The sequence below is a fragment of the Rhinolophus hipposideros genome, assembly GCF_964194185.1.
Source record: "Rhinolophus hipposideros genome assembly, chromosome: 19".
NCBI lineage: Eukaryota > Metazoa > Chordata > Mammalia > Chiroptera > Rhinolophidae > Rhinolophus > Rhinolophus hipposideros.
This window is the reverse complement of record NC_138065.1, coordinates 20,057,936-20,074,973: the sequence shown is the minus strand read 5'-3', so window position 1 is coordinate 20,074,973 and position 17,038 is coordinate 20,057,936. Positions and strand designations below refer to the sequence as shown.

Here is a 17,038-nt window from a genome sequence, read left to right as displayed (position 1 = left end):
TCAAGGGTCAACAAACTTTTTCAACAAAGGGTCAGACAGTAAATAATTTAGGCTTTGCAGGCCATCACATCTGTCACAATTACTCATTTCTGCCCTTATAGCGCAGAAGCAGTTATAAACAATTCTTTTTAAAAATGAGAATGGCTGTGTTCCAATAAAACTTTATTTACAAAGACAAGCAGTGCCACGGGCTCTAGTTTGCTGATCCCTGCTATAGATGACAGGAACAGTTTCTAAACAGAAGTAAAAAGGTTGAAATTGTGTTTTAAAAAGATAACTGTGGGCCGGCCCGGTGGCTCAGGCAGTTGGAGCTCCGTGCGCCTAACTCCAAAGGCCGCTGGTTCGATTCCCACATGGGCCAAAAGGCTCTCAACCACAAGGTTGCCGGTTCAACTCCTCATGGTGGGCAGCACCCCCGGCAACTAAAGATTGAACATGGCACCTTGAGCTGAGGTGCCACTGAGGTCCCGGATGGCTCAGTTGGTTGGAGAGCGTCCTCTCAACCACAAGGTTGCTGGTTTCGACTCCCGCAAGGGATGCTGGGCTGCGCCCCCTGCAACTAGCAACTGGCAACTGGACCTGGGGCTGAGCTGCGCCCTCCACAACTAAGACTGAAAGGACAACAACTTGACTCGGAAAAAAGTCCTGAAAGTACACACTGTTCCCCAATAAAGTCCTGTTCCCCTTCCCCAATAAAATCTTTAACAATAAAAAAATAAAGAAACATAACTGTGATGACAAAAAAAATTCTGAGATGGTCTAAATTAAATTACATCAGCCAGAGAGTGAAAAAAAAGAGACAGGAATAATTAACCAGCTAATATCTGTGGGCCAGCTGACAAAAGACTGCTCACATTCCTGTATGTCTGTTGGAATTTTGGACCAACTTCCACATGGCTATTTCTACAATTACCTAAGAGAGAATGACCAATCGCCATCCATCCTCAGAAGCTTCCAATTCCTGTTTACACATGAACTTGCCATCTGTTGCCCACAGCTAATCCACAGGAGTGGACACTTCCTTGCTGACTCTGCGCGCCTAAGCCAGAACTAGCCCCACTTTATGGATAGCCAACGTAAATTCTTTTAAAACAACTTACATCTACTTGATGTATAAAAACACTGGACAACTCCCAAACGGCAGACATGTTGGCTTTTCCACTTGGTAGTTTAGACTACATGCCCAAGGACCACCTGGTCAACTTTTTTTTCCCTTTCTTGTTTTTTTTTTTTTTTTGCTATGGTAGCAAGAGCCCAACAAACTCTTTGTTTTAAAAAGACTTTCAGCTATGGAAGTTAAAATTTTTGTTTAACAATGTAATGAGATAAAGAAGAGCCAGCAGTTTCAATGGTGGCATCAGAAATGATGCCCGCATCTTGCTTTAACCTTTCCATAATCATTCTAGAATGATGCTATCCAACAGAGATACGATGGAGGCCACAAATATGAGCCACATATGTAATTTTAAATTTCTTAGAGGCATATTAAAAAATTTAAAGGAAACAAGTAAATTAACTTTAACATTTTATTTAACTCAATATACCACAAATAATTGTCATCCTAACATATAATCAATATAAAAATTGAGATATTTCACATTCTTTTTTTTCTCCTAGTAAGTCTTCAAAATCCAACGTGCATTTTACTGTTACAGCACATTAATTCAGATTAGCTCCAATTCAAATGTCCGGTAACTATCTGTAGCTCCCCTATTGGGCAGCACAAAAGAATGACCAACTGAAATAACCTATAGATCTCCATATGTAGCTGCTGGTTTTGGTGTCAACTCCTTGCCTGTCTTGTCAACTGATTTTGGACCTAATTAAACTATATACTAGTTTCACATTACTGGCAACTCAATAAATCAATTCTTCATTTTCTATGTCACATGTCCAATCCATTTAGTTTTCACGTACATTTTCATATTTGATCCTCATAACAACCACGTGAGTAGGCATGTTATACCAGTTTTACAAATGAGGAAACTTAAGGCTCAGAGAAGAGACAGTTAATGAATGGGTAGAACTGAGACAAAATTAAAATCGCCTGAGTTCTAGTCAAGTCTCTTTACTTAACCCCAATAGTACCGCCTCCCTAGTTAGAGTTGTAATTGCATTTAACTGAGATGAGCCTTTACTTCCTACCTCACTGGACTGTAAACTCCACGAAGACAAGGGCTGTTTTTTCCTGACCACTGTATCCCCAGTGCCCAGCAAGGTGTTATGAACGTTGGCAATATTTGCTGAATGAATAAATGAATGAATGAAATTTCTGGTTTTCCCTATTGTTTTTGGTCAATCAAACGTAATTTATTTTATTTTTAGTAAATGTGAAGAGGCAATACACCATAAAATTAATTTTTCTTAAATTGAAGCTTAGATTTATTTCCAGTATAATTCAAAGGAGAACGAAAAAAAGGCAGGTTGCTAAGGCCTAAGTTCTAGTGCCAGCCCTGCCGGGAACGCTGTGAGCCCTCGCATAAATTATTTAACTCCTCTGGGTCGGAGTTCTTATCTGTCAAAGCGCGAGTAGGGCTATAATCTCCACGGTTCCATTCAAAGCTAAGATTTTGGACATTAACTTGATGCAGCTCAGCTTCCCATTTCCTCACTCCCTTTCTTCCATGCCCTCAGCAACGGCAGACTCGATGAGAGAAGTTACGATTAGGTCCCGGCTGGGTCTCTCTCCGCATCTCCAGGACGCTCGCCCGACACCCAAACGCAGGCCGGTGCCCATTGGCCGCAGCCGCCATCTTTCCCCGTTGGCCCGACCCCAACCGCCACCCGCGGTCACCCAGGAACGCGGACCTCACCTCTCCTCGCAGTCTTTGCATTTCACTTGCAACGGGACTAGCTGCTGGAACAGAACCTGGTTCATGTTGAACCGCTACGCCGGCCGGTGCGCGGAGACCTCCCACAGGCCCGGCTCGCGGTGCTGACCTAAGAGTCGTCCAGGTCCTTACTAAGTTTTGAGTTTGGCGCTCGGTTTCCGCTGAGGAGGCGGGGAAAATAAATAGACTAAAGACGAAGGAGGTTTGGACCTCGCCGGCCACCATCAGCTTTTTCCGGTTTTACAAGGAATGGGGCGGTAGTTCCGGGAATCAACTGCGTGGCAGGACCCGAGGCGGCCATCTTTGTTAAGGGAAGGGGACCCGAGGGAAGCTGACAACTTTCCTCCCTTCAGCGGATGCTTGCCTACCGAAGCAAGCCCTGAATTATGGCGGCTTCTGCGCCGACGCCGCACGCGACGGGCTTTCCAGCTGAGGGTCGATGCGGTTACTATGTGGCAAAGAAGAAGAGGTTCTGCAGGATGGTGGTGGCAACAGGGAAAAGGTTCTGTGGTGAACACGCTGCAGCCGCAGAGGTCTGGTATCGCCCTGCCCTCTCGAGAGTCGGAAATAAGTTTCCTGGTCCTGCACCTCCCCTCTCTGAATAGATTTCTGCTACTGTTCCCTGGGTTTTCCATCCTTTCTTTTAATAAACGTAGTTCTGTCCTCCCTAGGGAGCGATGATGAACCCTGGTAAAGTACATTGTTTCCTTGTACTAAGTAAAGGGGCAGCAGCGACCTGATTATCTTGATACTAACTCTACGGTAATTGACTTTAGTTTTACTCCAAACTTGACCACTTCTTACACTTCGCCCACTGTCCGCCTCTTGATGGAAGTAGTAGTTTCACTAATGCTGTCCTGTTTCGTGATGCCCCTAATCACTTCTGTGAATGCGTTTGAGAGAAACTTCTTAAAAAGTTTATTTAGACATGTAATCTCTTGAAAGCAACTTATAACTGCTAGAAAGGGGAAGGGAAGATTTAAAACATGTAAGTATTGACTCTCCCTTTAAAAATGAAAACAACATACAGTTTTGTTCGATAATACAGTTATACGTATAATTGTACTGTATATATATAAATATATATTTATGTGTGTTTATTTGTTTAGAATATAGAGGATAGAAAAATAAGAACAAGAGGAAGGGAATGTTGGTAGAAATACAGCATGTTTAATAGATTTTGGGAAGATTAAACCAAATAGACAAGCACTTGGTTTCATGCCTTTTTAATGTCCAGTACTGTTTACATTTTTTCTTTGTTAGTCCCACGGGTTAGCCTTCTAGGCAATATCCAGTACAGCTCAGCCCCAGAGCCCCTTCGTCTGCTACTGTCCATCATGGTCATAGCTCTACTTCATATTTTGGATATGACTGATATTTGCTTAGAGTGAAGCATACTGAAACAAGCATATTCTTGTTTTGGAATGTGGGAGACCCTATGACTTGTGGTGAGAATGCTTTGAAGTATACCCACAATTATACTGGCTGGTTTTGAGCAAACATCCCTTGATTGAAGAATGAGATTTATGATAGAAGGATTTTGTTCTCACCTTAGACTTTACCTTAATCACTCATCTAGAAGGTGATTGCAGAAGATGGTGATCATAGAATATGAATAGATCCTTATAAGCTGATTGATATTCCTGGAGAGGAATGACATGTTATTAGTCCCTTGATGAAAGACTGCAAAACTCCAAGTGGAAACACTTTCCATGAATATGATTTGGTTTTCAGTTGTGGGCATCCTACTGAAACTAATTTATGATATAATTGGGTGTTATGTTTCCATCTTTTTTTCTTAAGTGTCATTTATAGCTGAGACTACTAGTACTCATTTTCTTCCCCAGTGGTTCTTAACTGGGGTTGATTTTGTCACCCAGAAGACAGTTGGCAATGTTCAAAGACATTTTGGTTGTCATAGCTGAGGATCTAGTAGCATCTAGTGGACAGAAGCCAGAGATGCTACTAAACATCCTACAATGCACAGGACAGCCCCACACAAAAAAGAATTACCCAACCGAAAATGTCAATAGTGCCACAGTTGAGAAACCCTGGTTTTTAAACCCAAATAATATGTATTAAAAGTGCATCCCCTCCCCGCCCCCCATTCTGTAGGCTTTGGGAGGTCACCGTAAAGTAGTATCTTCCATGGAGTTTAGATTTTAAAGTCAGCATATAAGACTAATGTACACTGTTTTCAGAAACAAATATGGAAAAGTCTCTCAGCTTTCCCATGAAATTCAGTGTGCATAATATCATGGATATGCTGGGAGGCAGATCAGAACTGAAATAAATTGAAGAATTGTTAGTAACACTGAACACTTCGCATTTACTGTGTGGCCAGCATTGTGCTAAGCAGTTTTTTTTTTTAACTATTATAATAACTCACTTAATTTTCACAAACCTTTGGAGCTCAGACATATTCTCATATTTTGATGAGTCAATGGGCTACCTCCGATCATTGAGGTAGGAGCTGATAAAGTTGAGAATCATACTTAGGCAGTCTGGCTGACCTGTAGTTTTAACTGTTATACTATCATGTTAACATAAAGATCCATATGAATGTTAGGTAGAATTGCCAACATCATTAATTTTTAAATTTTTTCCTAGTGCATATAGATAAATCCATGTAAGTTAGAAACAAACAGGATGTAACTCTACACTACCAAAAAGTTGCAAAGCTATTAGGACATGGCCACATACCAAATAGTTAGAATGCCATATTTCACTGTTTCTAAAGCTTTTTTTTCACAATTTAACATCTTTGAAATCAGAATGTATCTTAAAATCAATGACATGTCATAATTTAAATTGGCACTATGTTTTCTTTCTTAGTGGTACCTAAAATAATAGTGTATATTTTAGTCAACGCTGTCCTAGATTCAAAATTTCATACATAGGCCTTCTTTATAACCGATTTGAAGGTATAGACACTTGTTTAAAACAGTGTTCGCTCATATGTACATAAACCATCTACATTGGAGACTTTTGTTGTTAAACCATATCACCTAATTTTGCCAGTGTTTTATTAATGTCCTTTTAAGGTTTCCTTGCCTTGTTTTGGAAATGTATAACTTATGATTACACTGAAGTTATATTTAGTATCTGTAAGCAATGAATTTGATATTTTATTCAAATAAATATATCCTTTTTCTTTACAAGGAAGAAAATGCTCGGAAAAGAATCGTGTGTCCTTTAGATCCAAAACAGTAAGTATCGGGTCAGATAAAGATTTTTCTGTCCTGGAAACAGTAATTGTCACAAGTCTTATTTCAGACAATTTTCTCTTTAAATTTAGCACAGTATATGAAGATCAACTAGCAAAGCATTTGAAAAAATGTAACTCAAGAGAGAAGCCAAAACCTGTAAGTATTTGATCAGTAAAGTTGAATGGTAAAGCATGTGGTATGTAATGTCTATATACACTTGGTAGATTACAAATGTGAATGTTCAATAAGACTCGTGCCTCCAAAGGCTTAAATATGTTAACTTCATGTGCATGTGTAAAGGCCAGTACTGTGTCAGACTGTGAATCCACTTAGAGTCCTAATTCAGATAACAGAATTTTATGCAACAAGAGTGTTATTCAGAAAATAATTTTACTATTTATTCAAAAATATTTACTTGGTGCCTACTAAATTTATTTCAATAAAATATGATCCCAGCCTTCAAAGAGCTTAAACTGGTAAATAAACTTGTGAATGATGTGTATTATTTAATAAGTTCAATGAAAGAAGTACACATGTGATAAGAGCATACAAGTATACTTGTATAAAAATTAAAATTAGGGCTGGCCAGGTGGCTCAGGTGGTTGGAGCATTGTGTGAAGGTCGCTGGTTCGATTCCCACATGGGCCAGTGAGCTGCGCCCTTTACAGCTAAGATTGTGAATAACAGCTCTCCCTGGGGCTGGGCTGCTGTGAGCAGCCGGAAGTTGGCATGAGCTGCCGCAGTCTGCTGTGTGCTGCCATGGGCTACTGTGTGCCATTATGAGCAGCTGGCAGCCAGTGTGCGCTGCTGTGTGCTGCCATGCGTGGTCGGTGGCCAGCGTGAGTGGCCGGCAGCCATCGTGAGCGGCCGGCAGCCAGAAAGACAGCTTCGTGAGCTGCTGTGAGCAGCCGACCAATGATTGGCAACCGACTGCTTCAGCTGGCAGGAGTGCAAGGCTTATAATACCAACATGGGCCAGGGAGCTGTCCTACACAACTAGACTGAGAAACACGGCTTGAACCGGAGTGGGGGGGTGGGGCTTTTGGATGAGAGGTAAATGCCTATGTAAACAGATGAACTCGAGACTTACTGCCAAATGATCAATTGGAGTACAGACACAACGCACGAATAATGTGCGCACTTGATAACGAATGGACATGGTTGTGTCTAATATGAATCTTCATAATTCAATACATCGTGTGTTGTAATGGACGTACTTAATGCACTCATGTGAAATAATGTTTTCTGAATTTTGGTGCCTGCAATTTTTCATCGCTTTTATGTGGACCATCATTCTTAACTCATCATTTTTGTTGCCACTCCTGTCTTGTAAGCCTTCAGTTAACACTTGATTTAATGGCAGATTTAAAGGGAATAATATTTTGACCCCCAGACAAGATGAGTGCGAAAAGAAAGAGCTAGTCCATTGAGTACAAGAAAGGAGTTGTGGAGGACTCCCGGGGCAAGAATCTCACGGCTTTCTGCAAAGAGAAGTTGGATCTCCAGATGATCCGAAAATGGCGAGCAGAGTACGATAACCTCAGTCAACAGGTGGACAAGGGAAATGCTAAGAAGCACAAGTGTGGGTCAGGTCGGCAACCATTATTTCCTGAGCTGGAAGACATCATCTGTGAATGGATTGCTGACAGGAGAGCAAAGGATTTGGTTGTGCGCTGGGCTGATATTCAAGCATTTGCCCTTGCAATGGCACCACAGTTAAAAATATCCGTAGACGAATTCAAAGCATCACAACACTGGCTGGATGGCTTCCTTCAGCGATATGAACTGTCTCTAAGATGGACAACACTTCAAGCTGGAAGGTACTGAAGTTATTAAACGTGCACTTGCATTCAAATCCTTTGTTGATGGCATCGACTTTTCTAAATACCAACTCTCCAACATGATTGCTATGGATGAAACTGCAGTGTTTATGGGCCAAGGATCTCAAACAGCAATTGATCAGAGGGGTGCCTGGTCAATCTACATTCCCTCCACTGGTTATGAAAGTGCACGTTACCTGTATTTTTGCAATTCGTGTGGATGGAAGGAAAGCCCCATCTCTAGTCATCACTCAGGGCAAGAAGGGTTGAACATGTTTCAGGCATTTATCTTCTTGAAACCGAAAAAGCCTGGTGCACACAAGCAGTTACAAGGAAGTGGGTCAATTTAATGTTGCCAATTGTTTTGCGAGGTGCCCAAAGAGGTCTGCTAGTCTGGGATTCAGCCAGCACTCACCGCACTAAAGATGGGAAGAACTTCCTTGCAGAAAGAATAAATCAAATAATGATTCCCACAGGAATGACTGCCTATCTCCAGACTCTTGATATTGCAATAAACAAGCCATTCAAGGATCATCTGCACATGGAAATCAATGGCTGCATTGAAAATAGAATGGAGAGAAATCAGTGTGGAAACTTTGTGAAGCCTAGCCTGCAAGAGGTCGTGACTTGGGTGAAGAATTCATGGGATAAAATCACTGACAGCTGTGTTGCCAATGCACTACGAGCAGGCTACACGGACAAGAATTGCTCATTTAAGGAGAGCTCTATTGCTGGACATGAGAGATTGGGGCCAATGGTTCTACAAGAAATGGAGTCGCAAGAAATTCAAGCCAGAATTTGGGGTTTCGAGAGTTATAGCGATGTTCTAGAAGAAGATGACATGACTGTGTTTGAATAAATGTAGATTTTTGTACATGAAAAAATAAGACATCCCCTGAAAATAAGCTCTAATGTGTCTCTTGGAGCAAAAATTAATATAAGACCCAGTCTTATTATCATATATAGCTACATGTCCAATATGGTAGTCACTAGCAGGTGTAACTGGTTAAATCTGAGTTAATTAAAATTAAATAAAATTTAAAATACAGTTTCTTAGTCACACTACCATATTTCAAGGCTGGTGGCTACCATGTGGGTCAGGGAAGGAACAGAACGTAGCTAATCTAGAGCCTGACCTGGAATCTGTGTGACAATGGACTAGAATGATCTCACTATGTTCGTTTAAACAATACAGGGAGCATTTGAGATCTTGTTCCCTGGCATATGTCCTCAGTTGTGGGTAAAATAAACTCTTACAAAAAAAATTCTCTACAGGTTTGGACATTCTTACCTCAACACTGGTAACATTAATTAACTACATAATCAGAGCCACTGCTTCATGTGATACTGATTCAGAATATTTAAAATAGAATATGTAAAATGAAAATAATTTTAATGAGAAAGACAGGATGATAACTCAGTCTTCTAGCATGACTGACCCACTCTTTAAAAAATGTTTACTGATATATAAGAAAACTTGCTTTCAGTTTCATAATTCATTATTGCTAATGTCTTATGAACGTTTTGGGTGTTGTCAAATTTGGGGAAACCTCTGCTGAGTGTTTTCCATATGTGAGCAGCAGGATGTCAGGGTGTCTCACATTTGCCTGTGCAGTGCCCAGTCTTAAATATTCTTTGAATTGAAGATGCTCATTAGCCACATTGTTACCACCAGACCTCCAGAGGCCTTGGAACGGGCCCTGGGAATGTGTTTGAGGAGGGTGGGGCGGGTGTGAAGGGGGCCCAGAGCATGGGGATGGAGTATGTAGGGCCTGGATAGAGAGTGTGGGGGGCGGCGTCTGGTCATAGGGGGAGTCCAGTCATGGGGAGGGACCTGGTGTGGGAATAGATGCAGGGGATGCCTCGAAGTGTGGGGAGCAACCAGAGCTCGGGATGAAAAAAGAACAATATAGTATCTAAGGATATTTCTGTTTTTGACTTTAATTAGTATTTTAAATTGAAGAAATCAGACCTAAACTGTTATAATATCTGTACCTTATCTCTGTTGTTGGCCATGTCGCCCATCTGGCCCATCTGATAAACAGCCATGTATAGTTGATACTTTGTTGTATTTGCTTTAACACCATAAACAAAGCTGGTGCAGTCTTCAGTCTGTGCAATAGACATTAAAATTACTAATGAATTTCTTTTAGACTACAGATGTTTATTCTCATAATCACCTTATTAGAATGTAAGACCATGAACACAGATTTTTAAGTTCTCTACTGTGCCAAATCGTCACCACCTAAAGCAAATTAAGGATAGGTGCTCAATAATTAATGGGTAAATGAATGGGAGGAAGGGAGGATGATGAGTACAGAGTATGGGGAAAAGGAAAGGATCCGTTTTCAGCTTAGTTTTTGTAAGCTCTTCACATTAATAACAGTATTTTTATGATTTTGTTTTTTTAAGGACTTCTTTATTCAAGATATTAATGCAGGCTTAAAAGATGAAGCAGACATACCTGAGCAGTTAGTAAGTACTTGACTTACTATTTAATTGTAAAAGCTGTCTATAAGCTCTCTCCACATTATGAATAAACTAGGTTCCAATTTTTGTTTGGAATAAATTGATTGTTTGAATTTTATTATTCAGTTTCATGTAGAATTAATATTCTTAGTGATGGTTAGTTCCCAGACCAGCTTATGCTCCATTTTTTTGTATATAGGTTCCAATTTCTTCTCTCTCTGAAGAACATTTGGAAAGTTTAATTAAGAAATTGAGAAAAGCAAGTGAAGGTAAGTCTGCCTAAAGTTGCAAGTTCAAGTTTTTGAAGAACGACAATTAGGTGAGATATGAATTGATGCCAGTGTGGTTTAAAAGATGCTACTACCATTGTTCAGAACCCTACGGTTTCATGTTTGGTTGCTTAAGCTATTGTGCTTATATTTGGCACAGGTTTGAACTCTACACTTAAAGATCAAATTATGTCCCATCCAGCATTGCATGATGCCCTTAATGACCCTAAAAATGGTGATTCTGCAACCAAACACCTGAAACAGCAGGTATGTTTAGGCCATAATAATGCTACTAAAAATGGCCTTTTGTTTATTTGTCACAAGCTAACATTCTGTTCTTTCTAAATATAGTTATTAATGAGATTTCATTTACTTTTATCTTTCAGGGTAGAGAATCTTTCCATTTCAAAAAATATGTATAAACATATATTAAAAACTTTTAGCATGGATATGGTTCTGAGTGCTGCGTGTTAAATATTTTAAAGCAAGAGAAAAAATTTAAAGCCAACAAAAATTATCAATATGAACATGCTGCCTCATGTAGAAATTATCTTGCTATTTTCCCATTTGAGCCAAATGTGTTTGTTCTAGTTTATAAAATAATCTCGTGAAGTTTGCAGGCTTCTATTTTAGGTAACATTGAAAAATTAAAGTTACTTGGTCCAAGAAGATGCTTTGTTGAGTTTGGAGCAGGAAAGGGAAAATTATCTCATTGGGTTGATATTGCCTTAAAAGATGCTGAAAAAGTTCACTTCATCCTAGTAGAAAAGATGACCACAAGATTCAAGGTAAGTGAAACTATTATAGAATATTAGTAATCAAACTTTGTTTATACTTTTCTTATTAAAAAGAAAAAATGAAAAACATATCTCTTAAACAAAATGAATTTTTTGTCTTTATTTGATTATAGTTTTTATTTTAATTATATCGACTTAAACTGAGGGTAGATTTTTTAATCCATATTTTGATAGTCCATTGATCTGAGTTCTTAAAATTATTTATAGAGACAAGAAAATATATGGAGAGAGCCCAGCTCAAGGTAGGAGTTAAAATTTAGGGTCTCAATCCTACCTGGACCACTTACTAACTTTCCACTCGGTAAACATTTATTGAGTGTACTGCCAGGCACCAGGAAAGATTTTGAGTAGGTAAAGTCAAATAAGACAAGGCCCCTATCATCTATGACTTACTTATATATGTAAGAGAAAGAGAAATCAATAAATGATTATAGAAAAGTGTTAAAGTACAAGAAAAGTCCGCACAGGGCTTATCAAAGGAGGGAATGACAAGTTTTCCTGCAGGGAAGGGATGGCAATTTACTACACAGAAAAGATGATACTTGAGCTATATATTGAAAGGTGACTTAGTGTTTGCTAGATAGAGGGTTTGAGACGCATTCTAGGAAGCAAGAATAGTATAACCAAATACCTAAAACAACAGGGGAACATTTCTGTGTGATGGGAGCACATGTGAAGTAGAGTTCAGCAGTGATGAGAAGAGAGGAGGGCTAAACTATGGAAGGTCTCATTTATGCTATGGAAAGAGTATGACTTTATCCTGCTACATAATGGGGATCCAGTGGAAACAAGATGTAGTTCCTGTCTTCAAGAAGCTTACATCCAGTGGGGTAGCCTTATAACTATTTTGGTTCAACATGCTAAGTGTCTTATGGTAATGGTAAGTACCAGATGCTATAGGAGCATGAAGATGGAACACCAACCTCAGTCTAACGTGGGTCACAGAAAGTTTCCTATAGAAAGTGATAGCTGAGACAAAACTGAAAGAATATATGTATAAGAGTTGGTATAGTAAATAAAAACGGTTTTAAAAAGTTTATTTTAGCAGTACCATTAAAGCTGTATCACAGAGTCTAAAACTTGAAGTCGGGAGATTAAGTATAAAATCGTTGTTATCCAATAATCTAAGTAAGAAATGGACCAGAGCTAAGGCTGTGCCCCTGGGATGGAGAGTAAAGGAAGAGTATGAGAAAGGTTAAGATGTCAGAAGCCGCAAGACTTGGTGATTTGTTGTTCATAAAGTATGAGAGAGAAGGAATTACTTCAAGTGACATTGATGGCTTAAGTGACTAAGTGGTGCCCTTTCCTGAAATATAGGTAGAGGAAGAATAGGTTTGGAGGGAGAAAGAATGAGTTTAGTTCTGAATGAGTTTGCTGTTGGCGTTGAGCTTTCTAGTTCACAATCGGACATGTGTTTGATGCTCATCAGAGAGGGCTGGGCCACAGCGTAGGTTTGTAAGCCATTGGCAAATGGATGTAGATTAGAATGGTTGTGATCTTCCGCGGAGAGTAAGAAGAGGAATGAGCCAAAAATAGTGTATTAGGAGCTGACAAAGATAAAGGAGTAGGCAGATAATCCTAGTGAACCTTAGTTCCTTCACCAGTGAATTGGGAATGTTTAGAGTTAAAGGAAATAATGTATACATAATAATAACATTTTCAAGATTTATAAAAATGTATGATATTCTTTCGAGTTTTCATCAAAGAATATTCAATCTTAAATTTTTTTATTAATGATCCTCTTTAAATACTAAAAAATAATGTGAAACTTATTTGTTTTGGATTTAAAACAGTTTTTTCATAAAGCTTTTTTTTTTAAACAAAAAACCATTGTTATAATAATGTTCTATTTATGCAGGTAGATGGCAAACACAGAAAAAATTCAATGTTTGAAAGACTTCAAATTGATATTCAACACTTGTGTTTGAGTAAGTTGCATAACTTTCAGTTGCTCTACCATAAATTATAGAAGTTTTGAACTCTGAGGGTTGCTTAGAAATTCACTTATACAGAATAGTGCTTCAAGGAAAACATGGTAAAATTATTCATTGCTAATATAGAATGTTATATATTAAGTGTATATTTTGAAAAGTGAATTAGTGTTTGATAGAGGGGTTGAGAAGTTAGCTGTATATTTAGACGTAAATTGAAATAGAGTTGAAACTTTAGAAAGTTGTTTTTCAGTATCAATTAGAAATGAATTGTCATATTAGGGAAGAGTTTAACGTTTTTGATAATATATCCTTATGTTGCTTCTTTGTCATGTTTAAATTATTGAATCTGTTCGTACCATGCACTAACCTTTTGCCTATAGCTAACATAACTTTACTAAACTATTAAAGAAATGAGATAATTCTCTCCTAGCTAATATGTAAACTATGCTTCCTAGAATTTTAAATTGTACCAAAGAAAATACTAACTCATCTCTATGGGACTCACATTTCTTACACATTCACTCACACACTCACACACACACACACACACACACACACACACACACCTTAAATCGTACTCTTTAGTGTGCTTTCTGTACCTTTTTATAGTTTTTCATATTATTTAAAATGAAAATAATATAATCATAGCCCAGCAACCTCTTTCATCCACTAATTGTAATGCAGGCTAATGAAGCAACTCAGTATTTATATATAAATCACTGTATTAAAAATTATTTAAGTGAATATATTTTCTGAGGTTGTGAATCCCAAATTTTTATGCTATGTAGTGAATTCTTATTAACTTATTAAAATAGCCTACTATATTTCTTGAATAGTTCCTATATGACTCTTCTATGCTTAACAAGTGCCCTCATCCCATATTTTTAAACCAAAATAAAAGAGAGATTAATAAAGAAGGGATTGGGCAAATATCTACAGTCTAGTTCAATACTGCTCTTTAGAATTTACATTAATTTTGGGAAATGTCTCGTGCTAAACAGTGATCTACCCAATATTATAGCTACCAATGAAAATGTGGATTGTAATCTGCTGATTTCCATACTTCAGGTTTTTTAAATTTTATGTTTAAAATAAAAGTTATTTAATGACATACTGAGAGTGATTAAAGGGTAAAAGGTGGCATTTACTTGGAGGACTTCCTTTCTCAGGTGCAGGATGGGAATTTACTAGTAATCATTTTAGGGGAAGAGAAAGAATAGGAAGTATCTATTGAATGAGTTCACTGCAAATATTCCCCCCTTTCTTTTTGTTTTTGTTTGCTTTTTTGTCTTTTGTTTTTTGTTTTTTTGCTTTTATTAAAGTTACATATGTGTGGTTAAGAGTCAAATATTCCTACAAGTTCTACAAGTTGTTATAAAAACAGTACCAGCCAGTTCCCTCCTTGCCATTTCTCTCTTCAGAGACAACCACATTCACCTCCTACAGGTGAATTTTTGTATTTACCTTGTCTCTAACAACAGGCTTATATTTTTGCTTCTTGTTTTTCCAAGCGTCGTCTGTTGAGTTTTCCCTATGTGAGATAAAGATTTGCTACCCCTGTCCCACCTCAAATGTATACACTTCCCATTCCTCATCTTCCTAGTATGCATTAAATGATTAAGTCATTTTTTCACAGCTGTGCTATATAATAAATTAAGTTACTTTTCTCTGTACAAATTTTATTTGTAGAGTTAATAATTAACTTACAGTTTTGTTTACTTGTCTTTTAAAAACATATTTAGCATAACACATACATCAAATATTCTATCAGTTTCCATCTTCCTAAAAAATTCTTTCCTGGGTCCTTCAGACACGTTTCAACCCAGACTGGATGCCCTCTGTTGCTGGGGCACAATTGTCAACCTTAAAACTCTCTTCAGTCTCATTCTAGGGATTCTCTTCACTCTCCTAGGTTGGATTTTATTTTCCCACATATTATCCCACATCTTCTGTCTCCTTTTCTTCCAGCATTTGTGAGTTTATACCTTTAAAAAGAATTCTTTTATTTTTATTTTGGTGGAGTTTTAGGAGGTAGCAAACTAGGTGCTAGTATTCGATCTGCCTTCTTTTCCCAGAAGTTCATCTGCCCTATTTTTTAAGTCCAAAGAAATAGGAGAGAAAATAAATGAAGGAATTTTCAAGCATAAAAGTAGAAGAGCTTTCTGAGACATCCTTTCTCCTCACTCCAGTGAATGATAAGTTTCTTGAAGCACCTAATTTAAACCTCTGTGTTCCCTGACATGGGCAAACTATTTTACTTGTTATCAATTCTGCCAACATGGAATACCTCTGAAAGCAAACAACAGAAAAGTGGAAATATTTACTAAGTGCCTGTGTTGGACAATTCACTGTGTTAGGTGCTGTAGCTGGCTTTATAGAGAGAAGCATGGTTTTTATTTCAGAATCTTACAAGAAGGAAAATAAAAAGTGGAAGAAAATGGAAGCCATGACTGTGATATAGTACATTTTACTGCATTATACTGTAGACATTTTTTTTTTACTTTAATAGGAGTTTTATGAATACTTTCTTTTATCCACAACAGTGTGAAAAGCTATTTTATTCTTGATCAAGATATATTAAAAGCTCTATTTAGTTTGATTAGAATATTGAACATAGCATTTTAAATATGTTTTAAATACATTACGTGTTGATTATATTATTCATATATTATTACATCTATTATTTATGCGTAATTAATCTAGTAGAGAAAGTTTTGAGTCCTTTTGTCAATGGGTTAATAATATTTAGCAAAGTAAGGCTTCGGCAGAGGGAAGTCCAGTCAGTATAGAAGAAATAGCGTTGGTCTAAGAGGCAAGAAATTTTTTTTTACTTAAAATTTATTGGAGTGACAATGATTAGTAAAATTACATAGGTTTCAAGTGTACAATTCTGTAATGCATCATCTATATATCACATTGTGTATTGATCACCCAGAGTCAGTTCTCAAGAGTCAAGAAATTTTAACTCCAATTCTGGCTCTGTCAATAGTCATCTGTCTTACTTATCAATCACTGCGTCTTTGAGTCTCTTCTTCTGAAGCTTCAAAGTGAGATTTTTTTGTTCTAGTCTTTTTCAGCCCTAAAATTCATAGATTGTAGTGGGTTCTCTGTTTTGGGAGGCGACATTAAGACCTTATCTCACAAGGAAACTAATTCTCATTCGCTTTTATTTCAGACAAGATTCCTGTGCTAAGCAAAGAAAAACTACCTGTGGTAGGAATTGGCAAGCATCTGTGTGGTGTGGCTACAGGTAAGTAAATGTACTAATAATGTCTTGATTTACACTAAGTTTTAGCTTAACATGGTCCCAACCATTTCAGTAGTCTCTTTTGAATAGTTTATATCACTAGGTTCACAGCTTCTTAATCGTCATAGTAGCAGTGGCCCTGTGTCATGTCAGAGCTTTCCTACTCACCTGCTCATTTGACCATTATGTAGGATGAATTAAGTAAGGGTTTTGTGTGTAAATACTCTGTCACATGGGACCTTAAAGTTCTTTGGGTTATATTTCAACCAAAAAGGAAATGAATCATTTGTGTAAACTATAGATTCCACCCCAGAAGCTACTGATCTTTTTTAGAGGAGTTGCTTTGCAAGGACTCTGGTTAGAGCGTGGTGCTCTTAACAACAAGGTTGCCGGTTGATCCCCACATGGGCCATGGGTCACTGTGAGCTGCGCCCTCCACAACTAGATTGAAACAACTATGAA

At 38.0% G+C, this 17,038-nt stretch overlaps 2 protein-coding genes across 3 annotated transcripts in view; one reads left to right on the top strand and one right to left on the bottom strand.

The window, feature by feature from the left end:
* The window catches only part of SASS6 (SAS-6 centriolar assembly protein), a 42,458-nt gene extending 39,474 nt beyond the window's left edge, over positions 1-2,984 (bottom strand). Inside the window, exon 1 of the mRNA XM_081026045.1 lies at positions 2,814-2,984. Within this exon, the coding sequence (XP_080882171.1) occupies positions 2,814-2,878 (65 nt within the window). The 5' untranslated portion in view covers positions 2,879-2,984. The remainder of the gene's footprint in view (positions 1-2,813) is intronic.
* Positions 2,985-3,047: 63 nt separating this feature from the next.
* Positions 3,048-17,038, top strand: part of TRMT13 (tRNA methyltransferase 13 homolog) — a 19,056-nt gene continuing 5,065 nt past the window's right edge. Inside the window, exons 1-9 of one of the 2 annotated variants that reach the window (XM_081026049.1) lie at positions 3,048-3,364; positions 5,994-6,040; positions 6,130-6,196; positions 10,273-10,335; positions 10,529-10,598; positions 10,759-10,865; positions 11,219-11,386; positions 13,254-13,323; positions 16,505-16,579. In XM_081026049.1, the coding sequence (XP_080882175.1) occupies positions 3,218-3,364; positions 5,994-6,040; positions 6,130-6,196; positions 10,273-10,335; positions 10,529-10,598; positions 10,759-10,865; positions 11,219-11,386; positions 13,254-13,323; positions 16,505-16,579 (814 nt within the window). In that variant the 5' untranslated portion in view covers positions 3,048-3,217. The remainder of the gene's footprint in view (positions 3,365-5,993; positions 6,041-6,129; positions 6,197-10,272; positions 10,336-10,528; positions 10,599-10,758; positions 10,866-11,218; positions 11,387-13,253; positions 13,324-16,504; positions 16,580-17,038) is intronic. The other variant, XR_013991732.1, reaches the window with a different exon arrangement.